General features: G+C 48.0%; 6 protein-coding genes across 6 annotated transcripts; 4 read left to right on the forward strand and 2 right to left on the reverse strand.

The window, feature by feature from the left end:
* On the reverse strand, positions 1-4,832 carry DFJ58DRAFT_705087 (uncharacterized protein). The gene is made up of 10 exons (XM_041383702.1): positions 4,562-4,832; positions 4,389-4,508; positions 4,229-4,340; positions 3,868-4,164; positions 3,724-3,810; positions 3,533-3,664; positions 596-3,482; positions 454-545; positions 285-402; positions 1-228 (listed from the first exon to the last, which is right to left on the reverse strand). Exons 1-10 carry the CDS (start codon positions 4,780-4,782, stop codon positions 104-106), a joined length of 4,191 nt encoding a protein of 1,396 aa, XP_041242055.1. The 5' UTR covers positions 4,783-4,832; the 3' UTR covers positions 1-103.
* A 1,280-nt stretch (positions 4,833-6,112) lies between these two features.
* Positions 6,113-7,834, forward strand: DFJ58DRAFT_746852 (uncharacterized protein). Its single transcript, XM_041387491.1, has 3 exons — positions 6,113-6,250; positions 6,307-7,394; positions 7,445-7,834. The coding sequence occupies exons 1-3, from the start codon at positions 6,191-6,193 to the stop codon at positions 7,701-7,703; spliced, it is 1,407 nt and encodes a 468-aa protein (XP_041242056.1). The 5' UTR covers positions 6,113-6,190; the 3' UTR covers positions 7,704-7,834.
* On the reverse strand, positions 7,835-11,308 carry DFJ58DRAFT_796494 (P-loop containing nucleoside triphosphate hydrolase protein). Its single transcript, XM_041390586.1, has 16 exons — positions 11,141-11,308; positions 10,687-11,084; positions 10,584-10,636; positions 10,415-10,534; positions 10,231-10,361; positions 10,115-10,184; positions 10,011-10,065; positions 9,820-9,959; positions 9,592-9,764; positions 9,394-9,544; positions 9,285-9,337; positions 9,223-9,228; positions 9,026-9,167; positions 8,906-8,966; positions 8,512-8,848; positions 7,835-8,458 (listed from the first exon to the last, which is right to left on the reverse strand). Exons 1-16 carry the CDS (start codon positions 11,189-11,191, stop codon positions 7,898-7,900), a joined length of 2,502 nt encoding a protein of 833 aa, XP_041242057.1. The 5' UTR covers positions 11,192-11,308; the 3' UTR covers positions 7,835-7,897.
* Positions 11,309-12,110: 802 nt separating this feature from the next.
* DFJ58DRAFT_717096 (major facilitator superfamily domain-containing protein) lies at positions 12,111-15,076 on the forward strand (the record flags this gene model as incomplete). Its single annotated transcript, XM_041384319.1, has 16 exons — positions 12,111-12,185; positions 12,891-12,969; positions 13,041-13,183; positions 13,238-13,308; positions 13,358-13,468; positions 13,521-13,649; positions 13,700-13,884; positions 13,934-13,971; positions 14,026-14,069; positions 14,127-14,194; positions 14,262-14,307; positions 14,354-14,495; positions 14,548-14,606; positions 14,657-14,703; positions 14,754-14,872; positions 14,939-15,076. The coding sequence occupies 16 exons, from the start codon at positions 12,111-12,113 to the stop codon at positions 15,074-15,076; spliced, it is 1,494 nt and encodes a 497-aa protein (XP_041242058.1).
* Positions 15,077-19,246: 4,170 nt separating this feature from the next.
* Positions 19,247-21,041, forward strand: DFJ58DRAFT_915051 (uncharacterized protein). Its single transcript, XM_041395419.1, has 8 exons — positions 19,247-19,395; positions 19,458-19,480; positions 19,541-19,563; positions 19,650-19,764; positions 20,120-20,220; positions 20,457-20,686; positions 20,743-20,954; positions 21,014-21,041. The coding sequence occupies exons 1-6, from the start codon at positions 19,382-19,384 to the stop codon at positions 20,652-20,654; spliced, it is 474 nt and encodes a 157-aa protein (XP_041242059.1). The 5' UTR covers positions 19,247-19,381; the 3' UTR covers positions 20,655-20,686; positions 20,743-20,954; positions 21,014-21,041.
* A 1,006-nt stretch (positions 21,042-22,047) lies between these two features.
* On the forward strand, positions 22,048-24,769 carry DFJ58DRAFT_685860 (MFS general substrate transporter). The gene is made up of 17 exons (XM_041383302.1): positions 22,048-22,228; positions 22,292-22,431; positions 22,485-22,584; positions 22,635-22,777; positions 22,832-22,902; positions 22,952-23,062; positions 23,109-23,237; positions 23,289-23,473; positions 23,520-23,557; positions 23,616-23,659; positions 23,717-23,791; positions 23,844-23,897; positions 23,944-24,085; positions 24,143-24,201; positions 24,252-24,298; positions 24,349-24,467; positions 24,529-24,769. Exons 1-17 carry the CDS (start codon positions 22,189-22,191, stop codon positions 24,655-24,657), a joined length of 1,626 nt encoding a protein of 541 aa, XP_041242060.1. The 5' UTR covers positions 22,048-22,188; the 3' UTR covers positions 24,658-24,769.
* Positions 24,770-25,474: the final 705 nt, after the last annotated feature.

Consider the following 25,474-nt stretch of genomic DNA (forward strand, 5'->3'; position numbering starts at 1 on the left):
CAACATTACTGAATCAACATTTTCCGATACCATGAATCTAAATAGTCCTGTGGATAGTAAAAAGCGAACAACAACACATTTCAAGCCGACTTGTAACAAACTTTTACATGCGAATAATGAGCTGCTTGATTGCCGACATCCACAAGCCAATGTCGTCTGTCTGCGAACCACGAGTGAGAAGGTCGACGTGGATAGACAACGCAGCATCTCGGTCATGCGCCTCCATGGCTGTCGAGCAACGCTTGAATCAGGATTGCCTAAGCGTATTGATGGGAGACACATACCTCTTGCCAAAACAAGCAACTGGTCGACCACAGGCTTGGACAATGTTTCACAATTCAAAGCATCAAATAGAGAATTGATTCGGCGCTCAAGGTCATCAGCCATTCGTCGTTGTTGGGGCTATGGAAGATGGTCACACAGGAGCTTCGATCACAGAATACAATCACATACTTGTGTCGTCTGCTTCATCTGTGTGAGTTGCTCGTTGATGATATTGAAGACGGGCAACGCAGACTCGGGGATGTGAGCCCGGTCTCCCGGGGCTAGAATCAATCATCAGCCACGTGCCTACTGCATCATTGAGAAGACGTACGATATTTTGGTGGCGGTGGACCTTGTCGAGAACGTGGAGGCTGCGTGTTGCTGACACCTCCGGCTGACGCAACTCCAGGAGGTCCCTGCTGAGGAGGTAGACCGGCAAGCGGATGTGGTGCCGGAGCCACTCGTGGTGGACCCTGTGGAATTCCACGGGGCTGCTGCTGTTGGACTTGGCCAGGAGGAGGCGCGTATGGACCTGGTGGTGCTTGCTGAGCTTGGCCGGAAGGAGGTGCATAGGGACCTGGCGGCGGCGGACCGGCTTGTCCCGGCGGAGGCGTTGCATACGGTCTAGGTGGGCCGAGTGGCTGTCCAGGGCCACGAAGAGGACCAGGTGGAGGAGTGGCACGCGCATACGGCCCAGGAGGCTGCAATTGAGCGGGCTGCATGGACGGCGAGTATGGACCAGAAACAGAAGGAAGAGGGGCATGCTGTTGCGCAGGAGACATTAACCGGTTTGATGGTGGTTGCATGCCCTGTGAATGAGCAGGAGGCCCAGAGGGAGGTCGAGCCTGAGAGGGAGGCGGTGGGTGCACCATCCACTGTGCCGCCCGTGGCGGAGGGGGAGGGTCCCGACCATGCCCACTCGTGTGTGGCGGGCCAGGAGCGGGAGGTGACGCAATTCTGGGAGAAGGAGCATTGGGGAAGGGAGACACTATAGCCATTGGCTTCTGGAGATTTAGTGAAGATGGGGCGCGACGATCATTGGTCATAACGGGAGCATCGTTCCAGCCACCGTTTGGCATGCGGTTCAGCGGGGCAGAGGGAGGCATGGGACCACGGGACGGTGGCAGATGTTGGTGTTGGGCTGGCTGCGGAACTGAAGTGGGGTGAATTGGCCTGACAGCAGAGGATACAGCATATAGATCATGTGATGGTTGAGAGATGGGTTGAGTATGCCCGTATGTCTGAGCAGGGACAACTGGAACAGATCGCGTGTAGCTGGCGTAGCCAGATAATGTGGGGGGAATAGTATGCGCAGGGATGGGTTGAATAGCAGCATGACTGGTGCCTGCTACAGGAACAGCTGGGGTCACCTTGCGCTCTCCAGAAGCCGCCAGTAGACGCTCCCTGATTCCTGCGCAGTCCAATGTGGACCCTATGTAATCTGCCGGCGTTAACTTCAAAAAGGCAACAGCCTCCTTCACCAAACCCTGAGCACTAAGTACGTCCGCATACTCAAAGTATCGATCGTACAATGCGCCGAGTTTGTACGTCTTGGCACCGGCGTCTTCACCCGGTACCTGCGCCAGATCGCCGTCCACATACTTAGTGGCATCGCGGAAGACGGTCACCTTCTCTATGAAAGTGTGCAAAGCGTGGGCATGGGCTGCATATCGCGAACTGCTTAGCTGATCTTGATCATCCAATAACAAAATCTCCTCTTCGGTGAGCTCCTCGATCCAGATGTTCAAGAGTCTCTCTAGCCTTCCTGCGGCCAGATATGTCAAAGTCGCCGTCTTCCTCAACTCAAGGGCATCATCCTCGTTCTCTGCACCGCCCTCACGTATCAGACTGCTCTGGAATTCCAGCCTGCTCCCGAGTTGCTCCGCAAGGCTCGAGAACTCTTCCTGGCTCGCGAAGGTGCACAGCACCACAAATATCTCCTGCCATTCTTGAAGATCGGCGTTCTGCACAATGTCCGAGAGATCATTGGTGACAATGCTTTGGAATAAACGAAGATAGGGATACGAGGTGGTGCGCCGTTCGAAGTAAGCCTTCTGGGTGCGTTGAAGAAGATCTTCACCACCCTTGATCGCGAGTAAGATAGCGTCCGCGTAGCGTTCGGCAGAGAGACACAGTGAAACAGCGGACTCGAAGTCGCCAAGCACCAGTGCTTTCGTCACCAGTCCATCTGTCTCACTCTCGTCTGAGGGGTAGATCCTGAACGTGTTGTTCTTCAGGTTTTCGCTTGCTAGACTCGAGGGACCAGACCCAATAGTGGCAGCGACACTTGAATCGAGACCGTAGTTATGATGAGGCACCTCGAGTTCGGGTGCAGCGCCGATTGTACTGAAGAAGTCAGCACCCGCATCCATCTGGGGTGTACCAAGGGCAGCTTCATCACCAAAGAGACTTGGAGCAGTGGTCGTGGATTCACCGTCTGTGACCTGGACGGCGTCGGATGCAACACTGGCGCTCACCTCCGAAGGCGTCTTTTCAGCACCCATTGTCGATAGATCCTCTTCACTGCCATCGCATTGTGCTTCTGGTTCTGCAAAGGACACCACTGGCTCGTGAGGTTTCGCTGGGTCCACACCAGCTTCATCCACGCTATAGCTGGACGTGTTGATTGATACAATCTCCTTCAGCTTCGCAACCGCTTCCTCGACACGTCCTTTGACCTCCTCTTTAGAATAACCTAACAGCGTGACAAGTTCGTCCCTCGAATTCGCACGGAACAAACTAAGAAGGGCCTTCCAGCCATCTTCACCAGCTTTCTCCAAGCTTACCCGCTCTTCTGCGAATGTGCTCAAGGTATTGGTATCCACAGCTTGTTGCAACCTTTGAGCCCGGTCAACAATATCTGTCTCTGCAATCACTTTTCGGATGTGCACGACGCTGCTCTGGTTTTTCCCCGAGGCTGCAGGTAAATTACCAACGCTGACAAGCTGCCCGCCGAACCCAAACGAACAGGAAGATGGGCAGCGAAGCCACTTGGGTGGTTGTTTAAGACTGAGCGTGGGAGCTGTGGTACGGGAGTAACCTGGCACGTCAAACACATCTGCACCATCGGGTTTTGGAGTCGCAGGGGGAACTGAAGCATCATTCGTAGACTGGATAGAGTGAATCCCAACCGTGCCATCGAAGAAAGCGGTAGCCAGGAGATCAGGATTTCGTGGGCACCATTCCACTTGGAAAGCCCAATTACCCGCAGAAGGAAGCTGTTTAAAGACGAAGTTAGAACATTAGACTTCAATAAATCAAGCCGTACCTCGCCGATGATCTCAGATGTCTGCGGATTCCAACAGAGGGCGCGGTTGTCCTTTCCACACGAAAGTAAGAGGTCTGCATCATGCTTGCACCACGAGAGCGACAGAACACCCTTCTCATGCCCCGTAAGGATCTAGGAACAAGAACATGGGGCGCATTAGCAATGGATGAATGGATATATTAAAAGCGTACTTTTTCCGGTGCACGTGCATTTCGAAGATCCCAAACCATGATTACGGGAGACAGGTCATCCTCGGAAGCGGTAACAAGGCGAGTTGCCTGCATTGAAACCCCAATTAGCTCCGTGGTATAACTATTAGAATTGTGAGCGCCTACATTGTCAGGGTGCCACGCAATCGCACTCATGCCGCGTCTGCCGCCAACAGCCATTCCACTACCAACGCCACTTTGGCCTGCAAGCGTGCCCGCACCACCACCGTAAGCGAGGGCGACTACCTCGCGTTTCCCTCGCAGATCCCATACTACAGTATATCCCGTACTACTAGCGCCTGCAAGCACGTATTGTACCTGTTGGTTCCAAGCAACGGAAGTGATCTCATCAAGCTTCGTGCTCCGCGTTCCTGGTGTAGGAGAGTACGGCTTCGACGGGTCATTGAGATCCCAGATATAAACCTATATCACAACAAACATGTTAGGAGGAGAATGATTTGCGATTTGCAGAAGATAATCTGCGCACCTCGCCGTTGATGGCACCAGAAGCCAGAAGGTTTGTTTGTATGGGGTTGAAATCAAGGCCACGGACGGGACCAGTATGACTGGTGTTGCGAAGGATCAGAGATTCAGAGACGCTGGGTGCACCAGTCAGCTGATGAAACCTCGTAAGAAAATGTACATACTCGGCATTAACAATGATTTTTGCTGGATCCCATAGAGCAAGTTCGCCGTTTTCCATACCAGCTGCAATGACACCGCGTGAGCGGTCTCTATGCACTTGACCCCATGCAAGACGGTTGAACCTATGACGATCATTTCACGGACTTCTATTGTGGCACGCGACTAGCATGCTCACCTTGAGCTGTCAGTGACCGCGCCCTTTGGGGCAGGCAAACCATCTCCTCCGAGATCATATTCGTTCTTGTCCATGAAATCCGGTTGCCATATTTCGAGCTGAGATTCGTTCGAGAAAGACTCATCGAGTGCGCCAGCAACCGAGCCCGTCGCAATGAGGGGGAGCGACGCGGTCGGTGACCATGCAAAAGTGGACGTCCTGTAGATTTCTTTAAGCTTCATGACGGATGTTTGGGTAAAGTCCTTCAAGACGTGTCAATGTCTACCAAAACTTGTCCGCAGTTTTCGTACAAAGTCTGCTAAACGTGGTCCTTTATCTACCATATATATATATATATAACAGTTTATACTAAATTTGTCACCCTCAGGCTACCACAAGGACTTGTTGTTATTAGTATCTGCACTCTTCAACCTCGGAGGGTTCAGAATAATATTCACGAGCACGGACACTACTTCCTGGCTTGCGTACTTCCGAGAAAACTTTCGACTCGTGGAGAATGATGATGCTGTACTTGTGACAGTTCACACAACATGCTTTCCTCGGGACTTTGGCTTGTCAAATATGTACACCTATTGGTGTAGTTGGAATAAAGCCACTCTCCGGAAAATCACTGTGTTATCATTCACGGAATTTGTACTGCCTCGCGTCACCCTTGCACTCCGTAGTCAACGGATAACCACTTCGCTGTGCATCGAACATGCCCAAGACTTTCGGAATGCATTCCCCTGCCATGCTTCCGGCTTGCCCCAATACGAGCTGTGGGATATGAGGTGTGGGCAGTTTTCAGAGGCTTTCTATTGATAATTTCATTGTGTCGGTCTTCTATCGCGCTAGCTTGCATTCTAAACCATCTCGATCAGCACTCTGCGATGTTGGCTCATCTGTTCGATCGCGAGGAGATTGACTAAGATGCCGTGTGATGTCGCTCTGATTCGTTGGCAACGTCGCCCTTTGACCCTGTGGTAGTTCTGCCAGGTTCTGCCCTGTTTCACTGGTGATTCATAGTGAAGATGGAGAAGCTCGGGAGCATTCGCTTGATCAACACTTGCAGTTCCGAAGTCCCTCCGCAGGTGCAAGTTTGTCACCTCCTTCGCCTCGTTTCCCCAATATAGCCATTTCTCCAGTCATATTTGATCAATCATTATTGATTTGACGTCTTACTTCAAAGACACGCTTTACTGAAAATGACGATCAACTCCCCGAAACGCTGGTCTCAACCCTGGCACTGGAATCATAATAATAAGGTTTGCGTGCTCTCAAGCTCCGAAGCAAGGCAAGCTCATGAGAGGATATGACTCTAAGTGCGGCGCACGTCTATGTTTCCACGTTTATACGAGCGTCAAGAGTAATTGACCCTACTTTTGCTCTTGGCCAGACTGCCGCTCAATCACTAGCCAGCCTGTATTTGCCAACTATATACTTACAAGTACTCTCACTATGTATTGTGCCCATCGTCCACAGGTAAACTGGATCTCATTTCTCGCGTACGCATCAGACCGCGTGTTTTACAACCTGTTTGTCTCGTGTACAGTGCCTCATGGATATCCTCGCCAATGATCCTCTTATGTGTTCCTCCAGTTTAAAAGCTGCGTTCACAAATCACCCATGTAGGAGCCTCACCCGCTCACAATGTTTGCTTCCTCTTTCAATCCCGCTGTCCGGCCTCCCTCCCGTGGTGGAGCAGCCAAGGTGCGAAATGTGTTTGTTACCCGTATGCCTCACGCTGATAGCGCTGTGCTGTGCAGAATTATTTCCTCCCGGTCCCGTCGGGCTTCTCTCTCCAGGTCTTCAAGGCCCCGACGATGTCTGCACGTCCATATGCAGCGAAAGTCGACTCAGACTACCGTCCTATGACACGGGCGAACTCTCAATCCAGACAACAGTCTGGACACGTTCCTCGCCAGCAGGAACCCACGAGGAAGCTATTAAAGGCTCCTCCGCCCGAGGAGCCAGGCTTCGCTAAGCGATCGTACGAGCACAAGCCTAGCTCCGGGAGATACGCTATTCACGCCGGACCTGTGCCCGACACATACATTTATGAGCGCTCGATATCGTCCAAGGCTGGATACCCCTACTCGCCTTCTGACGTGACGAGCGAATGCGACTCCATATTCTCAGTCAACACACAGATCTCCTCCGGCTCATCGAGCAGCAGCGTCACGGATAGCCCCCCAAATACACGGATGCTTCAAATCAGAGCTGCCTCGCCAAGCTCTGAACAATTACGTTCGCGTTCACACCACCCCAGGGGTATGTCGACTTTCCCACTAGGGCATTCGTGCCCCTCATGTGGTGAGGCGAGTCCTCCGCCCAGAACATCATCCATGACTGCTAATAAGGGGAACCACATCCCTTATCCTTCACGTCCACTCCCTACGCCCCCAGTGAGCGCCAGAGTACGTAAGGACAGCATTCTCCTGGCGAGCGAACGCTCTATTATGTCATATGACACCCGCCAGCACTCGACATCCCTGAAGCATGGTGAACGCGTGCCGTTCCCGGCTCCACCGGTAGATGAGCAAGGGAGAAACAGCATGGGCATGCAGCCATCGCGCTCATCGTCCCTCAAGGGGAACCTCTCTATTACCATCCCACCACCTCCGGGCTTAGATTTGGTCCCCGGTGGTCATTACGAGTACCCTCCCGTTCAGGGACCCGTGCTGGACACTGAACCACATCGCCGGAATTTTGATGGCGACCATACACAGGCCTTGCCGCAGCGGGCGTTGTGCCCCGCTGCAGTTGCACGGTCTGTGCGGTGGTGCAATGATTTGATATGTCCATCGCCTATATTCCCGAATCAGAGAAGGAAGGGATGGTTCAATCGCAGAGGGTTTGTGGCACTTTGTTGATGTGTATGAAGGCTAACCCGTAGTTCTTTAGAGACCAGCTATGGCGAAACGATGGTTGCTACCGGACACCAGCACCACAAGACGCATACCCTCCTGATCTTGAGGGCTATCCAGAACCCGGAAGTGGGTGGCAGAATGAGGAAGGAACTCGCATTGACATCAGTCATCGTTTGATACCCAAACCTCCCCTGCGCTCTGTATTGAAGCCAACGAATTATAAATGTCAGGATGGTATTATCGCTGGTTACCTCACCGCCGCCCCCTCCTCGCCGACCTCTGACGACGAGTGACAATCGGATGCATCATGAGTCCGCTGCCCCGCTTCATCATTATCTAATACGGACGCTATGCAAAGCTCTCTCCGATCAACTTTTCGCTTTCGATGTTTTATTCGTTCAGGTGTTCTCCGCCACATTTTATCGGAGCTGGTATACTGTCTCTAGCATTATGATGGTGATAAGTTACATCCTTGCATGTTTGTACATTAGTCTGATGAGAGAGATATGACCTCATGTTCATCCCCGCTCGTCCTTCTATTTAAGCTGGCGGGAATTCCCTTTGCCTTCTCTTCACCCTTTCGCCGTTTCTTAGTTGGCTGAGGTGGTCTAAGTGAGTAAGCCCAGTCCGCATCGTCATCATCGTCAACATCCGATTCCTCGGCATCAATCATCTTTATCTGACTCGTAAAATCTTCTCCATCAACTTCGTCCGGGTCCGATAAATCTTCATATAGCCTTTTCTTTCTTGGTGGGGCTGGTTTCCTGATTCGTGAAGGGCCAGAAGTGGGGTCTTCTTGAAGATCCAGACTATCAGGAGATTGCCTGTCAATAGCAGTCTTCTTGCTCTTTACTTTGCGCCCATGTCTCCTGAAGGAGCACTGGATTCTAGGCCCGGCTCCGTTGACGATATCTTCACAAGTGAAGCGGGTGAGCCGGAGCGCTTGATTACCGGGTGCGACGTAAACATTCACAGTGTATGCCGTCGATGAAAAGGCCTCCTCAAGGTACCGCAACACAAGCATCTGCACAATTAGCGACTCCATGTCCTTTCACAATATCTCAGATCGGATCAAATTCGACATGGGAAACAAGAACTCACGTCCTTTGAAAGCCTCACTTTTCCGCCAGCCACGGAATCATAATCAATCTGTATCTTCTCTTTAGCATTTCGGCGTTTTCCGCCGCCACCAGTTTCGAATGAACCACCACCCAGACCACGCGCCAGGTCACTGAGACCAGCAATGGTCAGGCGCCCGCCACTACCTTCTACAGCTTCAAGTATCTTTAGAATCTGCCACGCTTCAACTGTCACATCCTTGTGTTCCACGTTGGCAGGAGGCCTCGTGCAATTGTCGCAATGCCCACATCGGTCCATTGCATCTGATTCGTTCGTGGTCCATGAGGCCATAGAGAGATCGGATGATGCCGAAAAGTATCTAATGATCACCGAACGTACATGTGAGAAGGTAGACACTAGCACGAATTAGGCTTACTTTGCAAATAAGATCTTGCGGCATTCTTGCATATCTTGTGCAAAACGTAAGATGTCATGCACTACGGGAGACACAGGGAAGTCTTGCGTGAGTTTATATTTAAATGTGGAAATGGCTCACACTTCACCACGCCGTCCTGATCACTGCACGTAATGGAAGCTTGGCGAGTAGCATCTTGTGGACGATAGTACAATACGCAGTCTGCGTCTTGGCCGTCTCGTCCAGCACGTCCTGACTCCTGATAGTACCCGTCAAGAGACTTCTGTGTGGTGAGCACTCAGTGAATGCGCAGAACATCCCTTTGAGGCTCCACGAACCGATATCTTAGATGCCATTTTAGTAACGTAACCGCAGGAAACACCTGAAATGAAAGACGCACTGTATGGTGGAGTACGAATCGAACGTCACCCTTGTCAATCCCTAGGCCAAAAGCTACCCCGGAGTTCATCAGGACCCGAAATCCATGTGATGTGACACATGAGGCAGACCTATTGTAGCGCAGACTACCTGAACTTTCCCTTCCCTCCATTGCATGTGTAGCCTTTCTTTCTGCCCATCCTCAACATTCGCGTGATAGACGCCTGTTTTGATGCGGCCGTTGCTCACCGCTTGAATGCTTTCAGCAACCGATTCAGCATCCTTCAAAAATGTGAACTCGATGTCCGTGATGCCTTGGATTAAAATACCTTCTTTGCGAGGCAATATATGATGCCACTATCATTTCTGTGGTTTTGTAAAATGTAGTCCGACATTGTCGCGATGAGTTCTTTTGCTGAAGATGGTTTTGGCAAGACAGTGTAATGCAGATTTTTGCGGTACAGAGGCGCAGAAAAATACACCGTCCCATCCGGTGGGGCAGCTGTGCGCAGTAGCATGTTTGTTTCAGTTGTCCGTACATTCAAAAACATGCACACCTTTCCCATCTACCACCGGTTTCATTCTGAGAATCTTGAGAATATCTTGGAGGACTCTTGGGGGGCAGGTTGCAGACAACGCGAGAATGGGCACGTGGGGAAAGAACTGGCGAAGGATGCTCAATTTTCTGTAGTCTGGGCTGATGCGCGATTAGTGAGAGGCTTGTATGTCCATAGGGATGAAATTGTACCGAAAATCGTGACCCATTTGAGAAGCACAGTGGGCTTCATCAATAACGATCCGAGCTTGTGCAAACTAATCATAAGATTTCCATGTTACGGGCTCGGCACCTACCAAGCTTTCCACCTTCCACAAGCTTGCGCAGGAGAGACATAAACGTCTTGCTTTTAGCTATTTTCTCTGGCTGAGACATAAATCAGCACGAGACCATTTTTCGGTTGCTGTATTACCGTGACGTAGCATAATTTAATGTCCCGACCTTGATGTCCATGCACCTGAGATGATGCCATGGACGACAGTCTTTGCTGAATCTCATTGAGGAGGGGACGTGGAGTTCCCCCTGTCAACATCACAGCTTCCACTAGAAGAACCTCAGTATTGAAGACAGGAAATTTCGGATAAAAGCGAATATACCTCCTGACTCCTTCAGATGTAGAATCTGATCCGTCATCAGGGAAATGAGGGGGGATATCACCAGTGTACACCCTGGCGTCAGGAGGGCAGGAAGTTGATAGGTTAACGACTTGCCACCTCCTGCAACAGCACGTTAGCAACGGGCAAAAGGTGTCATCTACCATCCTACCGGTGGGCATGACACACACAATATCTCGGCCATCCATATTAGAATTACAGACTCTGTTATTGGTCCTTTAAGATTCAGGAAGCAAGTCGAGCACCGCACTGACCCTTTCTGGCACAGTCGAAAGTTACCAATATTAAAAACCTTCTTCATTGTCAACTGCAGCTGTGTTGACCAGTCGAAGCTAACAGTATAGTCAACTGTAGCTGCTTTGCCCTTGCCCTTAGTCTGGACAGCGTCATTGAGCCCCCTTGACGGTTGCACCAGGTTGATACGACTGCGTTCTCGAGTGAGGTCATCTTTTTCAGCAATTAAGGCCCCACGTAAAGCAGTCAACTTTTTGATCTGTTCGTCTATCCCTTGTATTTCAACCTCTAGAGAAGACAACCGGGTGTTGACATCATGTTTCTGAAGATACGACGGCATCTTCGCAGATTTGGATGCAACATTAACAGGTGCACCGGGACGTTGGTCCATAAGCGTCATCTCAAGAATCTCTTCCATCTGCGAATGTAGGCGTCAATTCGGAAGATCGCCTGAAATTGGATCCTGGTACCCACGTCGTCTGATCCGACATGGTCTGAAAGGTAGTTCAACTTATTGTGAATCATGTACCGTCGTGCGCTATCCTTGTCTAGATAAAGTCAACGCGGCAACAACTAGACAGGGCGCAGTCAGCGGAGACTCGGAGTGGTGCACCAAGGCAGTGAAAACAGACGCAAGCGGCACGTGGGAAAATTTGCGCGGAACGGGGACGTCGGATGTGTCTATTTGCTTTCACTTTAGTCTGTTTGCTACTAGAGGCTACTAGTGACTCAATAACATCATGAACATGTCAAAGAGCCAACTTTCTTTATATTCCATGTAAGCCATTTCAGATACCTATAGATTTGGTGAATGACACTGCTGAATCCTGCCATGCAGCTGGTCTATATAACAAAATCATAACTGCCAGTTAAACAGTTTCGCCGTAACTTTCGTTGCTGAGCCTCAGAGAGTCACAAAATCCACTGCAGACTCACAGAGCTTCTCCCAGTCCGAATCCATAAATTTTCAGCTGAATGATTGCAGCATCAATCTTGGTCTCAGACCTAATCCAGTCGTGCGTCTTCATTTCCGCTTAGACTCTGTTCTGTGACATTGCAACTATGAGTTTCCCGACAATACTATCAATACTCTATATCTGACATTTACCACGGAGTGGACTTTCCGGGCTGTGTTTTCTCGTCCGGGCTGTAAACCTCTCCTCCAATAGGATCACTGGGCCACCGGCCTTCAAGCAGATCCGCGGCGAGCTTCTACGCAATAGAATTCAGTACTCGTGCTTTGGTTATCGGGCCGTCATTCGGTTTACGTTTATAGTGACATGGACATGAAGCTTACACGTACACAGCGGTCCGTGAACCCTTGAGCCCCAAGTAGGCTGTTCAGGAGACCTGACATGGTTCATTTTAGTCTAGTCGCATGAGGATGCATTTTCAAGCGTAAGTAATGCCTTTTCCTATTAAAATCTTCCCTTGCAATGACCACATGACTCCTTTTTATTGCCTGGCAGCAATAGTAATGCTATCGACGGATCCGAACATGATATATGTCGACGACCGAGTTGTCAAATTAACTTGTTATCTTGGAGCAGGGTCAATCATGATCATGTTTTCTCCATTCATCGTGCTATGGAACGTGCCAGGCGTCTAGACCCACTTGACCACGCCACTATGTACAATCACTCCGCCTGGCCGGTCATCATCACTGACCCGGGATTCCTCCTACTTGTGAGATATCCAGAGGCAAAGGTGGATAGCAATGATGTAGGGGTTGGTGGTGCCATGTAATTTGTGGTTTCTGGTGCTCACGCTTTCCAAAGGGATTCCCGCACTTGTGCTGTCCCCGGTAGCACTGAAACTACTCCTATCGACAGTGTCGGCCGAAGTCTATTCTTGACCTCGCCTCCCCGAGACGAAGATGAAACGTCTCTTGTGACATGCTTGTTATAGATGAGAAATCATGTTGGTATTACTCATCCATGGGCTTTATGGTTTAATGGGCGAGGCATCCCGGTCTACTCCAGGGGAAGACCCTGATACCCTGACTCCTTTCAATTTCATTTATTCTCGGATTCCTCCCCCATTAGCATTTAAAAGCACATCCAGCTTTTGGTAGCGAAAGACCCGGTTTTGATGATAATGGACGATGCCAGTAAACGCATCAGCTCATCCTCGTGTACAACTCATGTTCCACAGGAGCCTGAGCAAGAGTTGATACTCGTAAGTCATTATCATATTTCATTTCAAGAAGGTTTACGTTGGTCAGGTTAAATTCGACGAAGGGGACCCACGCGATCCACAAAACTTCTCTTATGCGCGGAAGTGGGCCATCACGCTGACATGTTGTGTGTTTGCTGGAATTACGGGTGACTTCGGATCTTGGTGTCGATGTCATTCTATCTGATATTTGCAACAGCGGCATCAGCGTCATCTTATTCGATCAGTTATGAGTCGATGATGCATGACCTAAATTGTACTCAACTTCAGGCGACCGTTGGACTGAGCTTGTACGTGCTAGGTTTCGGGATTGTCCCTTTGATTTCCTCGTCATTCAGTGAGGTAAGAAGTGACCAGTTTGCGGTCGTTGATCATTAATTGGCATCTGTATTTTAGGAGTGCGGCAGACGACCCCTTTACATCGTGTCATCCGTATTATTTATGCTCGCTGAAGTTATGAATGCGTTGTAAGTTGTCGTGTAATTGCTGCGACAAACGGGCGCTCATCACTGCCAGGGCACCAAACATACAAGTTGTGATTGTGTCGCGTATACTACAAGGAGTCTTTGGCTCGACTGGTGCATCCTTAGTCGGAGGTAGCATCGCTGATATATGGCAGCCGCATGAGTAAGGCAGGATACTTGCGGTAACGTAACTCCCTTGTTGACAAACGTCCCAGACGTGGATTGCCGATGTCTTTGTTTGCATTCTCATCGATATTCTCTTTTGGCCTCGGGTCAGTGTTTGGGGGGCTCATTGCTACCAGTCCACACCTCGGTTGGCGGTGGGTGCAATGGGTGCATGTCATGTGTGTCGAAACAAACTACGTCCTGGTATCTCTTTGAACGTTTCTCTCAGGGTTTCTGGGGCATATGTTCTTGACGTCATCCTGGTGATGAACGAAACCCGTTCGTCTATTGTTCTGGCGCACATCGCGAAGGACACCAGAAAGACGACTGGCGACCCCAGGTATCGGTCCGGCGCTGAAATTGACAGACCAAGCATAAAATCTCTGATGAAGACGTCGTGTACACGGCCCTTGCGTACGCAAAACAATTATTTGCCAAATTTTTCCTAACCTCACAACCATAGATCTACTCTTGACTGAACCTATTGTGCAGAGCTTTAGTGTCAGTGACCATCGATAAGTACCGTCAATAGTGGTTGACGATATTTGATGACAGATCTGGTGTGGCTTCACCTGGGGGGTCGTGTACTGTTTGCTCGAGTGAGTGCCTGTTGACTCCTGAATAGACGTCAGTGGCTAAAATGACTTAAACAAAAGATCGATCACCACGGAGTTTCAGTCTGTCTACAACTTCAGCGTCAGCGAAACAGGATTTGTATTCCTTTGTCAGAGGAAAGTTATTTTATTGCACGTGTGCACCGTATTTGATCTCTCGTCTCAACAGTGTCGGAGCCGTCATTGGGTTCATGGCGAATATGTACCAGGACACCTTGTACAAGTAAGAAAGTCAGTACCAAACATTCGACATGGCTCATGCTATTCAGAAAAAACTTTTCGATAAAAGGCCAAGAAGCACGACTATACATGGCGTGTGTCGCTGCCATTGTCCTGCCCGTCTCAATGTTTATCTACGCGTGGACAGCATCACCTACCATTCCTTGGATAGTGCCTTTGATTGCATTAACTGTACGTCAATTTCTCAACAGTGCTTGAAGTCGATTATTTGACGGATTCACAGGCATTTATGTCTGGCGTCTTCGTAATATTCCAAGTTTCATTTTTGTATCTTGCAGACTGGTATGTGTCTCGCCACACCTATCCTGCAAATGTCTGACGGATAAATCTAGCTACGGACCATATACCTCCTCGGCCCAAGCAGGGCAGAGCTTGTCTCGTGAGTCTGCACTATATATTCATTTCTTCTGCTGAACCAGACTACAAAAGGCAATTTTATGGCTTTGATCTTCCCGCTCTTCACGCAGCAAATGTTCGCTGGTATGACATATAAGTGGGGACTGACACTCTGGGCGCTGATATCGGTGGCGATGGCACCAATTCCATGGGTGTGTAAATTTGCATATATTGTGATTGATGGCGAAATCTTAGAGGTTTCAACGTTTTTCATGCAGGTCATTTTCTTCTTTGGTTCAAAGATCCGCTTGCACAGTAAAGTCTCGCGCAAAATTCTCGAGGCTGAACAGCAGCAATTGGATGGCGAGAAAACTATTGTTTCCAGCCCAACCGAGGAAAGAAGTATACAAGTGTAACGAATTCTTGCTTGGCATATCACCACGACTGTAATGACCCTTCACGTGAACGTCAGCTCATGATTTGATCTCCGATAAATTTCCACAATATATAATCTTATGATGACTTGGAGCGCGGCGTCCACCCGCGTGCGTCTCACGTGCGCTTACTTGACCAATTTCTACTACCACTACCATTCAGAAGCCTACTGACGTTACCATCATTAGCTTCGCTCCATCACTTACAACATTGCCGAGTCCTCGTGCTCACGAAATAAAACTCCACTTTACTTCATTTGGTTGCGAGCACATCATCAATTCCTTATAAGCTGACCCTTTCATCTGCGTCATCTTGCTGTTTGAACACCGCAGCTCCAAAACATGTCGACGTCATTTACGCACAACGAAAAATATAAATTCTGAGTCGTTCTTCATCAGTTTGCCCACGCATCATTTGTGTTTTACGACTTGATCTATTATGCCCGGTTCATCCATGAATCCGTCTTGATGATATTTCACACAGTCGTATACTACAGTGCTGACACTGTAAAAGAAGATGATCAGCTCATAGCAGATCACCCTGAAGCGACACCTGATTTTCTCGCAATTCTCTCACAAAATGGAATTCCAAAGCACGAACTTTATCTCAAGCAGGGCTGTATTTGCTCACTTAGGCGCAATATGTCTGTTCAGAAGGAACTGGTGAAGAATGCACGCCTCATCATACAACAATTGCACCGCCGTTATGTCAAGGTTCGAGTCATCAACAACAGGACAGGTCAACTTGGAGATACTCAATACATCCCCCGCATCCACTTCGAATTCACACCCCCACGCGTAAGTTAGACTGTTCATCGTCTACAATTTCCCCTCCGTCTTGCATATGCAACGACTTTCAATGGTTGCCAAGGTCTAACCCTTGACAAGACCGTTCTCAACCTTCGCTGCGAAGTCTTCGCACACGGTCAACTGTACACAGCCCTTTCACGGATCCGTCAACGAGACGATTCACGCATCCTATTTTCAGAAGACAAACCAAATGACGATTTCAATACGTCCAACGTCGTGTATAAAGAATTGTTATTAGATTTGAACTAGATCCATCCAACGAGCCGCGCAGCGGCAAGCACTTGTATGTAGTATAGGTAAATGCACGCGCCCTCCGATGATGACTATGACTATGACTGAATGGCCATCTACGCCCACATAAGCTCAGATACCTAAGTACGACGCGGTCAGTAATGCAGCGTACATATCGAAATCACAAGTCTCGGTCTTTCCAAAAGTCAATATTATAATAAGTCCCCAGCAATCCCATAATTACACCACACAAAAGCCCACGGAGAAAGCCATTTTCTCACTGGCCTGTAGACATCAATAAGTTAGAAAGAATTTCCTAGACATATGGGTTTCTTGACTATGATGCACCCAGGATGTAGACAGTACAGCTCCGTACTCCAGAGATAGTCACGGTATCTGCATGAGGTATTGTTAATTAGATGGGTCAAGTGAAAGGCAAACAGCAAAACAGAATGTCACACACCGCACTTGGATCAGTAAATAATTGAGCGTGAATTCAAGTGTGTCTCGGCGCCGATCCAAAAATGGATCCACGCTGCATGTCATGCTTACTTACTGCTCGGATTATGTAAATTGATTCGATCAGCTGGTGAGGATCACTGCTGCTAGCAGTAGTAATAGTAGGACGCCGGGCGATAGTGACTCATTTGCGTCGTGTCATGGACCTGCACCTCGTGATCACCCTCGGTGTGTGGAAGGAGGATTTCCGAGCTCTCTGCCGGTCTTTAGTTCCAGATGGCGGTCCATGATCAGCTGGTCCGTACTTCTGCTTCAAGCTTTAATAGTTCACAAATATGTGATTAGTCATACTCGTCATTTCATTGGCTGTCCGGGATCGCGCCAACAGTCTGCAACAAAGGACCTTTCCATCGATCATCCAATTGGATGGCTTGCCGTGGGTGGGCTCGAAAAATGTAGGATGGAGGAAGGCAGCCGCGATGCCGAGCTTCATATACGCTCGATTTGTAATTCAACATTATTTTCTACCCTCCAATAAAACCTTATGTAATCAGATTTTTCAGATTATAATAAACGTACTCTTACCATTTCAGGCCACTAACGCCTGCGATATCAGCTGACATAATGTTGCTACCTTACTACACCCTACTGCGCAGCTGCTCTGGTGTTCCCATGACGAGCAACTTGGCCTCGAGATCTTCTTCCAGGACGTGCATCACCATTCAAGGTGTTAATATCTACACGGGAGATAGGAGTAGTGTACCACTTTTGTGTGAAACCTGCAGTGAGCAAGTATCTGAATGTTGCAACATCAAAACCTGTTATCGTAATAAAGCCACGATCATTTTGACTGTCGTAAAGGGCTTGCCATGGCGTACCCAATCGTGGATTTGGCAGCAGCTTGCAGGGACGAAGGTAAAGACGACTTGGCCGTCGACTTTCGATGTGGTCTTGCCTCGATCTCCGCACCATGATACAAGTATTTGCAAGTCTTCATCCTCTTCTCGCTCTACCATTTCTTCATTGTCCATCATCACAAACTGTAGAGTTTCAGCGTCCGTAAAGTGGATTTATTATATGTTAATCAATGTGAAGTGACTACGGTTTAGAAAGCTGCATAGATTATCGGAATATCAGTGATTTCCAATCGTTTTCAAACTCCGGTATAATCTATTCTGCATTATTTTGCCCACGGCAAGTCCATTCTTAGACTCAGATCAGGAAAAAGTGACTACGTCAACCTACATAAGCATCTCAAAGTAAGACTGGTTATGAGTCTAGCTTGGGACATGCCATGCATGCTCCCCAACGGACGGTGACATCAACGCCACCTCACCCTCACGAGACCGCACACATTTCCTACCAAAATGCATACTTCTGCTTTGATTTGATTCGCCGAAAATCGAAAATTGGAAAACAGCATTGGTTAAGTTAAATGCAAGATGGAACGATCTGACGCCTGATGAATGCCAGGGGCCATCGCCTCAACAGGAACACAACCTTGCTGCGAGATCTTGTTGAGTGCTTTTGGTCCTGAGTCGACAGCTGATTGGAAACATGAATGTTCAGTAGTTCCACACCAAATTACTGATAGATCCTTATAGCTGGCAAGAACTGCTGGCATTGCAGAAATGAATGCACAACTACGTAGGTAAGAAGAATTTCAAAAACCAATATTCAGCGCATAAAAGCCAGCCGTCTTCCTAATATTTCCTTCAGAATGATCTGATCCCACATCACACAAGTCATTAACAATGTGGTTCGTCCTCGCCGTCATTGCTGCTTTAGCATCATCAATCTTTGCCATGCCCGCTGACATGACTGGCGCCTGGCCCCCTAAATGTCCTACTTTTTGCTCCGCTGATGAAGATTGCAAGGACTGCTGTATGCCATGCGTGAGTACAGTAGTTTTCCTGGATTCGAACTTTGATGACATGCTAGTCACCTGCATAGAACCTCGTTTCGAACATCTGCACGTGAGTCGTGTTTCTGCTTTCACATCGGTGCAGTAAGGCCATTGGCACTGACGCGTGAGTTACTAGTGATTGGAACAGTTGATCAACGCGCCGTCAGGAAAACATCGGTGTATTTAGCGTAATTTTCGGTTTTAGAAATGTTAGATGTGACGTGTAAGGACACGAAAAGAATCGCGTGTTGATCAGTACACGGCGCAGTGTCAGTGACTGTTGCTCCTGCTGAATCACCGTGGACGGGCTTGTAGATTGTACAATCATATGGAAACATGGATATTCAGTAGTTCCACACCACATCTACAACATCTATAAGCACGAGATCCCGCGTCCACCACGTCATGCTGTGTTGCTGCGCATCCATGCTTCCTCTTCTTGTTGCAACTCTTTGCTCAGCACCATATATGGCGACTTCTGCTTCATTTCACGGCGTTGTCGGTCTTCAAAACGGAAGCAGCCTAGCAGGTATCAGATTGATAAAAAGAATTTCTGGCGCTATGACAGATTCAATATCAAAGGCGAGTCCTTGTTACTAATAGACCTTAGCTGGCAAGAACTGCTGGCATTGCAGAAATGAATGCACAACCACGTACGCAAGAATTTCAAAAGCCAATATTCAGCACATAAAAGCCAGCCGTCTTCCTAATATTTCCTTCAGAATCATCTTATCCCACATCACACAAGTCATTAATGATGCGTTTCGTCCTCGCCGTCATTGCTGCTTTAGCATCATCAATCTTTGCCATACCCTCTGACATGACTGACACCACTTATTGTCCTGCGGTTTGCAACACTGACGCAGATTGCACGAACTGCTATGACTGGCCATGCGTGAGTACAGTAGTTTTCCTGGGTTCGAACTTTAATGACACGCCAGTGACTCACCTGCATAGGACACTTTTTGGAACATCTGCGGGTGAGCCGTGTCTCTGCTTTCACGTCAGTGCAGACTGCTAACCCGATAAAGGTTTTATAGCTTTGGTTATGACGAGTGAAGAGGTTAGTTAAATGGATCTGCGATTTTGGAAAGGTAAGGGTTAATATACTAGGAGTTAACTGGGTTACAAACTTTTCATTGCAATTAGGGACCTGGTTCCTGTGACCCTCTCCATATATATTGGCTTGGATATTTCACATCTGTATTCGCACTGTCGCATCTGTTTTCAATACCGTCAAATTCTCATTTGCTCGTAATGCAACGTACGTATTGAAATCACAAGTCTCGGTCTTTCCAAAAGTCAATATTATCATAAGTCCCCAGCAATCCATAGTCACACCGCACAAAAGCCCATGGAGAAAGCCATTTCCTCAGAGGCCTGTAGACGTCAATCTAGAAAGAATTTCCTAGACGCATAGATTTCTTGACTATGATGCACCCAGGATCTAGACGGGTCGAGTGAAAGGCAAACACCAAAACAGAATATCACATACCGCACTTGAATCAGTAGATAATTGAGTCAGCTTCAAGTTTGTCTCGGCGCCGATCCAAAAATGATTCCACGCTACATGTCATGCTTACTTACTACTTACTCGGACCAAATTGATTCAATTGTAGTGATAGTAGGACGCCGGGCGATAGCGACTCATTTGCGTCGTGCCATGGACCTGCCATACCTCGTGTTCGATCACCCTCGGCGTGTGGATTCTGGAAAGAGAGTACTTGATTTCCAAGCTTTCTGCCAGTACCTTTAGTTCCATATGGCAACCCATGATCAGCTGGTCTTCTGCTTCAAGCTTTAATAGTATGAATAGTCATACTCGTTATTTCATTGGCTGTCCGGGACCGTGCCAACAGTCTGTAACAAAGGACCTTTCCATCGTGTAACCGGGCCGAGTTATGTCACTATCAATGATTATGTAATGTTGATTCGGGCTTGCGATTTACGTGGTAGGCCGCCGTCCGCTTCACGAATCACGACACACACGTAGTGACCACCATCATGATGATAATGCCACTTGCCAACGAACGTAAAGCATACAGTACCGTTCTGCCTCATCTAAGCTTTTGCCGGGGCAATATGATTACTATGGTGGGGTCTCTCGCGACCGCCTTCACGTCCCCGCAAGTAGTAGTGGCAGATAGTCCGTAGACAGCCTATCACACTGAATTTCCATCATTCAGGTGCGTGTAGCATTCTTGTGCCCTGATTCAGACGATGACTAACCCTCTAAGCTCAGCTTAATAATTTTTTTGACATCCACTCGCAGACCGCCTCGGCCCTCGATTTCTCAAGCTGCGGTTGATAGGTACCTTCGTACACTCATGCATGAACTGCTGCATACCTTACAATAAAAACTGAGTTTCTGGCCACTAGCCCTGCACTTTCATGAAGTCGGTGCAGATTTACTTGTTGTGTCCAGTTCGGTGAAGGAAGGCAATGCTAGTTGTGGTAAATGAAACATCTTATCGGTTCAGCATTTGTGCTCCAGAACACTGACGTAGTTGCAGCGTTATTTCCTTCTGGGTCGTCTTAACAGAATCGAATGGGTCCGCTATCCTAATGAGGCGATGGTGGCGGCCTCGTGCCAATAGAAATTCTATAACGCGTGTGGAGTGTTGAGGTATTTGATTTCTATATTATATTATCCTCCCCGCGGGCGTATGCCGGATGTCCCTGTATACTCTTGCAGTATGTGGTCGGTGGGTTTCCTGGATTTACTAATCGCGTTCTGTTCCTTAGGTAAGTTATCAGTATTTGCCCTGAGTGCGATAAATCATTCTCTATGTGTTGCCAGTGGAACTGATTATCTTCGTAACAGGGTGAATATTGTGATTTTTATCTATATTTCGAGCGCGCTGTCAACGACACGAGCCGAATAGTTGACTATCAAACTTTCAAAAAGTCCCTAACAAGACAGCTGTTATCATGCCGTCAGGTATTTGTCGTCAAAAGTAGCCTGCTGCTGCGACTCTACACAACAGAATTTTTGGTTATCGGCCCGTTGTTCGTTGTACGTGTAGTGTTGCGGGCCTGAATCGACTTTTCTGGACTCACACGATTCATGCTTTTTAAGCGTAAGCACACTTTCCTTATGAGGAACCTTCCCTTATAATGACCCTATGACTCCTTTTCATTACCTAGTAGAAGCAGGGATAGGCGGCTGATAGCGTCTGTAATGATGACCTTGACAAATTGATAGACCTGTGCCAGGGGTTTGCCAGGGTCAATCATATCTACCCCAATCACTGCAACTCGATCACGATACCTAACAAGATTATTCATTGTTCTAGGTTCTGTCATATTTGCTCCATTCATCACGCTCCTCCGCACAATCGACAAGATAGAATTGCGGGTGCTACTATTCATCCGTATGACTGTACCTGACGGCATCCTGTTCCAATTTTGCTAATCACCGCCCCGCATGACATCCTCAGGCCAGAATCCCCCCTACTAGTGAGATGGATAGAGGGGAGAAATATACAGCTAACATGTAGAGGTTAACGGTGTCATGAATTTGTAGTAACGAGCTCACGCTTTGAAAAGGGACTCCTGTACCATTGTCGTTCTCGGTTACACTGCTCCTACTCCTATTGACAGTGTCGGCCGAAAGTCTAGACTCAATCAGAGTCAATCTCGCCTCCTCAAGACAAAGACCAAAAAAAATTCTCGTGATAGGTGAGGGATGCTGGTATTACTCATGGATGGGCTTTATGGTGTAATAGGTGAGGCATCACGGTCCACAACATGGAAAGACCCTGATACCCTAATGTTTGTCGCTATTATAGACCCTGCTCCGTTGACTGTTAAAAGCCCAACCAGCTTCCTATCGAAAGACCAAGTTCTAATGATAATGGGCGACACCGGTAAACGTATCAGCTCAGCCTCACGTATAACTCATGTTCCACAGGAGCAAGAGTTGATACTTGTGAGTCATTATTGCAATTCTCTTCCACATCCAGAAATGTTGACATTGTGCAGATCAAATTTCACGAAGGAGACCCACGGGATCCAAGAAATTTCTCTTATGCGCAGAAGTGGACTATCACTCTGTTAGCTTGTGTATTCGCTGGAATCACAGGTTAGCTCGGTCGTCAGTGTTGGTGCGCTTCTATCTAATAACTCCAACAGCAGCTGCATCGTCATCATATTCGATCAGTTATGAGTCAATGATGGGGGACCTGAATTGTACTCGACTTCAGGCGACTTTGGGACTGAGCTTGTACGCGATAGGTTTCGGGATTGTCCCTTTGATCTCTTCGTCATTCGCTGAGGTAAGAACTGGCCCTATTTTAGTGTCGTTAGACATAACCGCATCTGTGTCTCAGGAGTGCGGCAGACGACCTGTTTACATCATGTCGTCTGCTTTGTTTTTTCTCGCTGAAGTTATGAATGCGTTGTAAGTTGTCATGTAATTGTCACAACAAACAGGTACTAATCACTGGCAGGGCGCCAAATATACAAACTGTGGTTGTGTCGCGTGCACTACAAGGAGCCTTTGGTGCATGTGGTGCATCGTTGATTGGAGGTAGCATTGCTGATATATGGCAGCCACACGAGTAAGGCAAAATACCTGTGGTAGCTCCATTATTGACACTGCCCCAGACGTGGATTGCCAATGTCTCTGTATGCATTCTCGTCCCTATTCTCTTTCGGTCTCGGGTCAGCGCTTGGAGGACTCATTTCTGCCAGTCCGCACCTCGGATGGCGGTGGGTGCAGTGGGTGCATGCCATGTGTGTCTACAAAACTACATGTTTTAGACTCTCGTTAAATTTTCTTGTCAGGTTCACTGGGGCATTTATGCTTGGCGTCATCTTGGTGATGAGCGAAACCCGTTCATCGATTATTCTAGCCCACATTGCGAAGGACACCAGAAAGATGACTGGTGACCCCAGGTATCGGTCCAGCGCTGAAATTGACAGACCGAGCATGTCATCTCTCATTAAGACGTCGTGCACACGGCCGTTGTGTAAGCAAAATAATCATTGGCGGAGTTCTCCCTCACACGACTCCAGATCTTCTTTTCACAGAACCTATTGTGCAAAGCTTTAGTGTTAGTGACTTATGATCGCTGTGTGCCACCAATGGCAGTTAACGTTATTTCATGGCAGCTTTGGGTCGGTTTCGTTTGGGGGGTCGTGTACTGCTTGTTCGAGTAAGTACCATTGATTTTTGGATAAAATTTTGGTTGCTAAAGTGAGTGACGCGAAAGATCCGTCACTACAGAATTTCAGTCTGTCTACAACTTCAGTGTTCGTGACACAGGGTTTGTACTCCTGTGTCAAAGGAAAGTCATTATATTGCACACATGCAGCGCATCTGATCTTTTATCTCAACAGTGTCGGAGCTATCATAGGTTTTTTGGCGAACATGTATCAGGAAACCTTGTACCGGTAAGACAGTCAACACATGACATTCGTCATGACTCATGCTATCCAGAAAATACTTTCCGATAAAGGGCCAAGAAGCACGGCTATACATGCCATGCGCTGCTGCTGTTGTTCTTCCCGTTTCGATGTTCATCTATGCATGGACGGCATCACCCAACATTCCTTGGATCGTGCCTCTGATTGGGCTAACTGTGCGTTGCAGACATGTCGTTTCTCACAATGTTCAAGTTCCTGATCCGTATTCACAGGCATTTATGTCTGGTGTCTTCGTAATATTTCAAGTTTCATTTTTGTATCTCGCAGACTGGTATGTGTCTAGACGCATCTATCCTGCAAATGTTTCATGTATAAACCTAGCTATGGCCCATTTGCCTCCTCGGCTCAAGCGGGACAGGGCTTGGCTCGTGAGTCCCCACTTCCTCCTCATTCATTCTATTTAACTAAGGAACCAAAGGAAACATAATGGCATTGAGTTTCCCGCTCTTCACACAACAGATGTTCGCTGGTATGACATATAAATGGGGACTGACGCTCTGGGCGTTATTATCCGTGGTGATGGCACCAACTCCATGGGTGGGTAAATTTGCCTACATGGCGATCAGTGCTCACAGGTTTCACTTTGTTTTTCACGCAGGTCCTCTTCTTCTATGGTTCAAAAATTCGCTCTCGTAGTAGGGTCTCTCGTAAGATTCTCGAGGCTGAACGGGACGGCGACACAACTGTTGCTTCTACTCCTACTGAGGAAAAAAGCATGCAAGTGTGACGAATTCTTGGTTGTCGTATCAAAACAGCTGTAATGCTTTCATGATAAAATCACGACCTGCCCCTGTTAGATATATGTAGACTGCAGGTGAAATGAAAGACTTCCCGTAGGCAAAATATTATCTCCGAAAACAATTTCCAGATTACCCAATAAGATATTCATACGAAAAACCAAACCGTTGGTCAACGGAGTATCATGGATGAATATTATATATCAGTATCAAACGCCCCCAAACGAGATAGAGATGGAAGTAATTGAAGAAGAATCTGCACTCATTGTTGGAGCTGCTGTACTGGTGGGAACCCCTTCCAAATCAACGGATGAGTACCACGTATGCCACACGCACAGAAGGTAGAGTGGGAGAATAAAAAAATTTCGAGGAGACTTCGCATCGGACGCCAGTTGTCCGTCCTAGGCTGCCACTGTGATGTTGAAACATAAGGAGTAGTACCGCTGTCCCTGTAGCGAGCGCTAAGGTCAGGCTCAGAATTCAACTCATCATAAAGCGTCCAAACCAGTGCCTATAATCATAGCACTCAGGCAGTATACTAAGCCGGAATAACGAGTGGAAGGATTTGGTACAGTGAAAAGGATATTAATCGTCGGAGGAGTTGAATATGTTGCACTGGCATACATAATTCTTCGCGATGTACGGATGCCTCAAAATCACTCATACCGTGTGTTGTGGACCCATAACAATCGTTTATCCTAGTCAGACCTTTCGGGACGGATGAAGACAGTCGTCCCCTGTAAAATTTCTAAAAGCATTCCAACAAGGAGCATAAAGATCGAGAAGATTCAAGGAGGGTCGGAACTA

This window comes from Suillus subalutaceus, assembly GCF_016647625.1.
Source record: "Suillus subalutaceus strain FC151 chromosome Unknown DFJ58scaffold_80, whole genome shotgun sequence".
In the NCBI taxonomy this organism is placed as follows: domain Eukaryota; kingdom Fungi; phylum Basidiomycota; class Agaricomycetes; order Boletales; family Suillaceae; genus Suillus; species Suillus subalutaceus.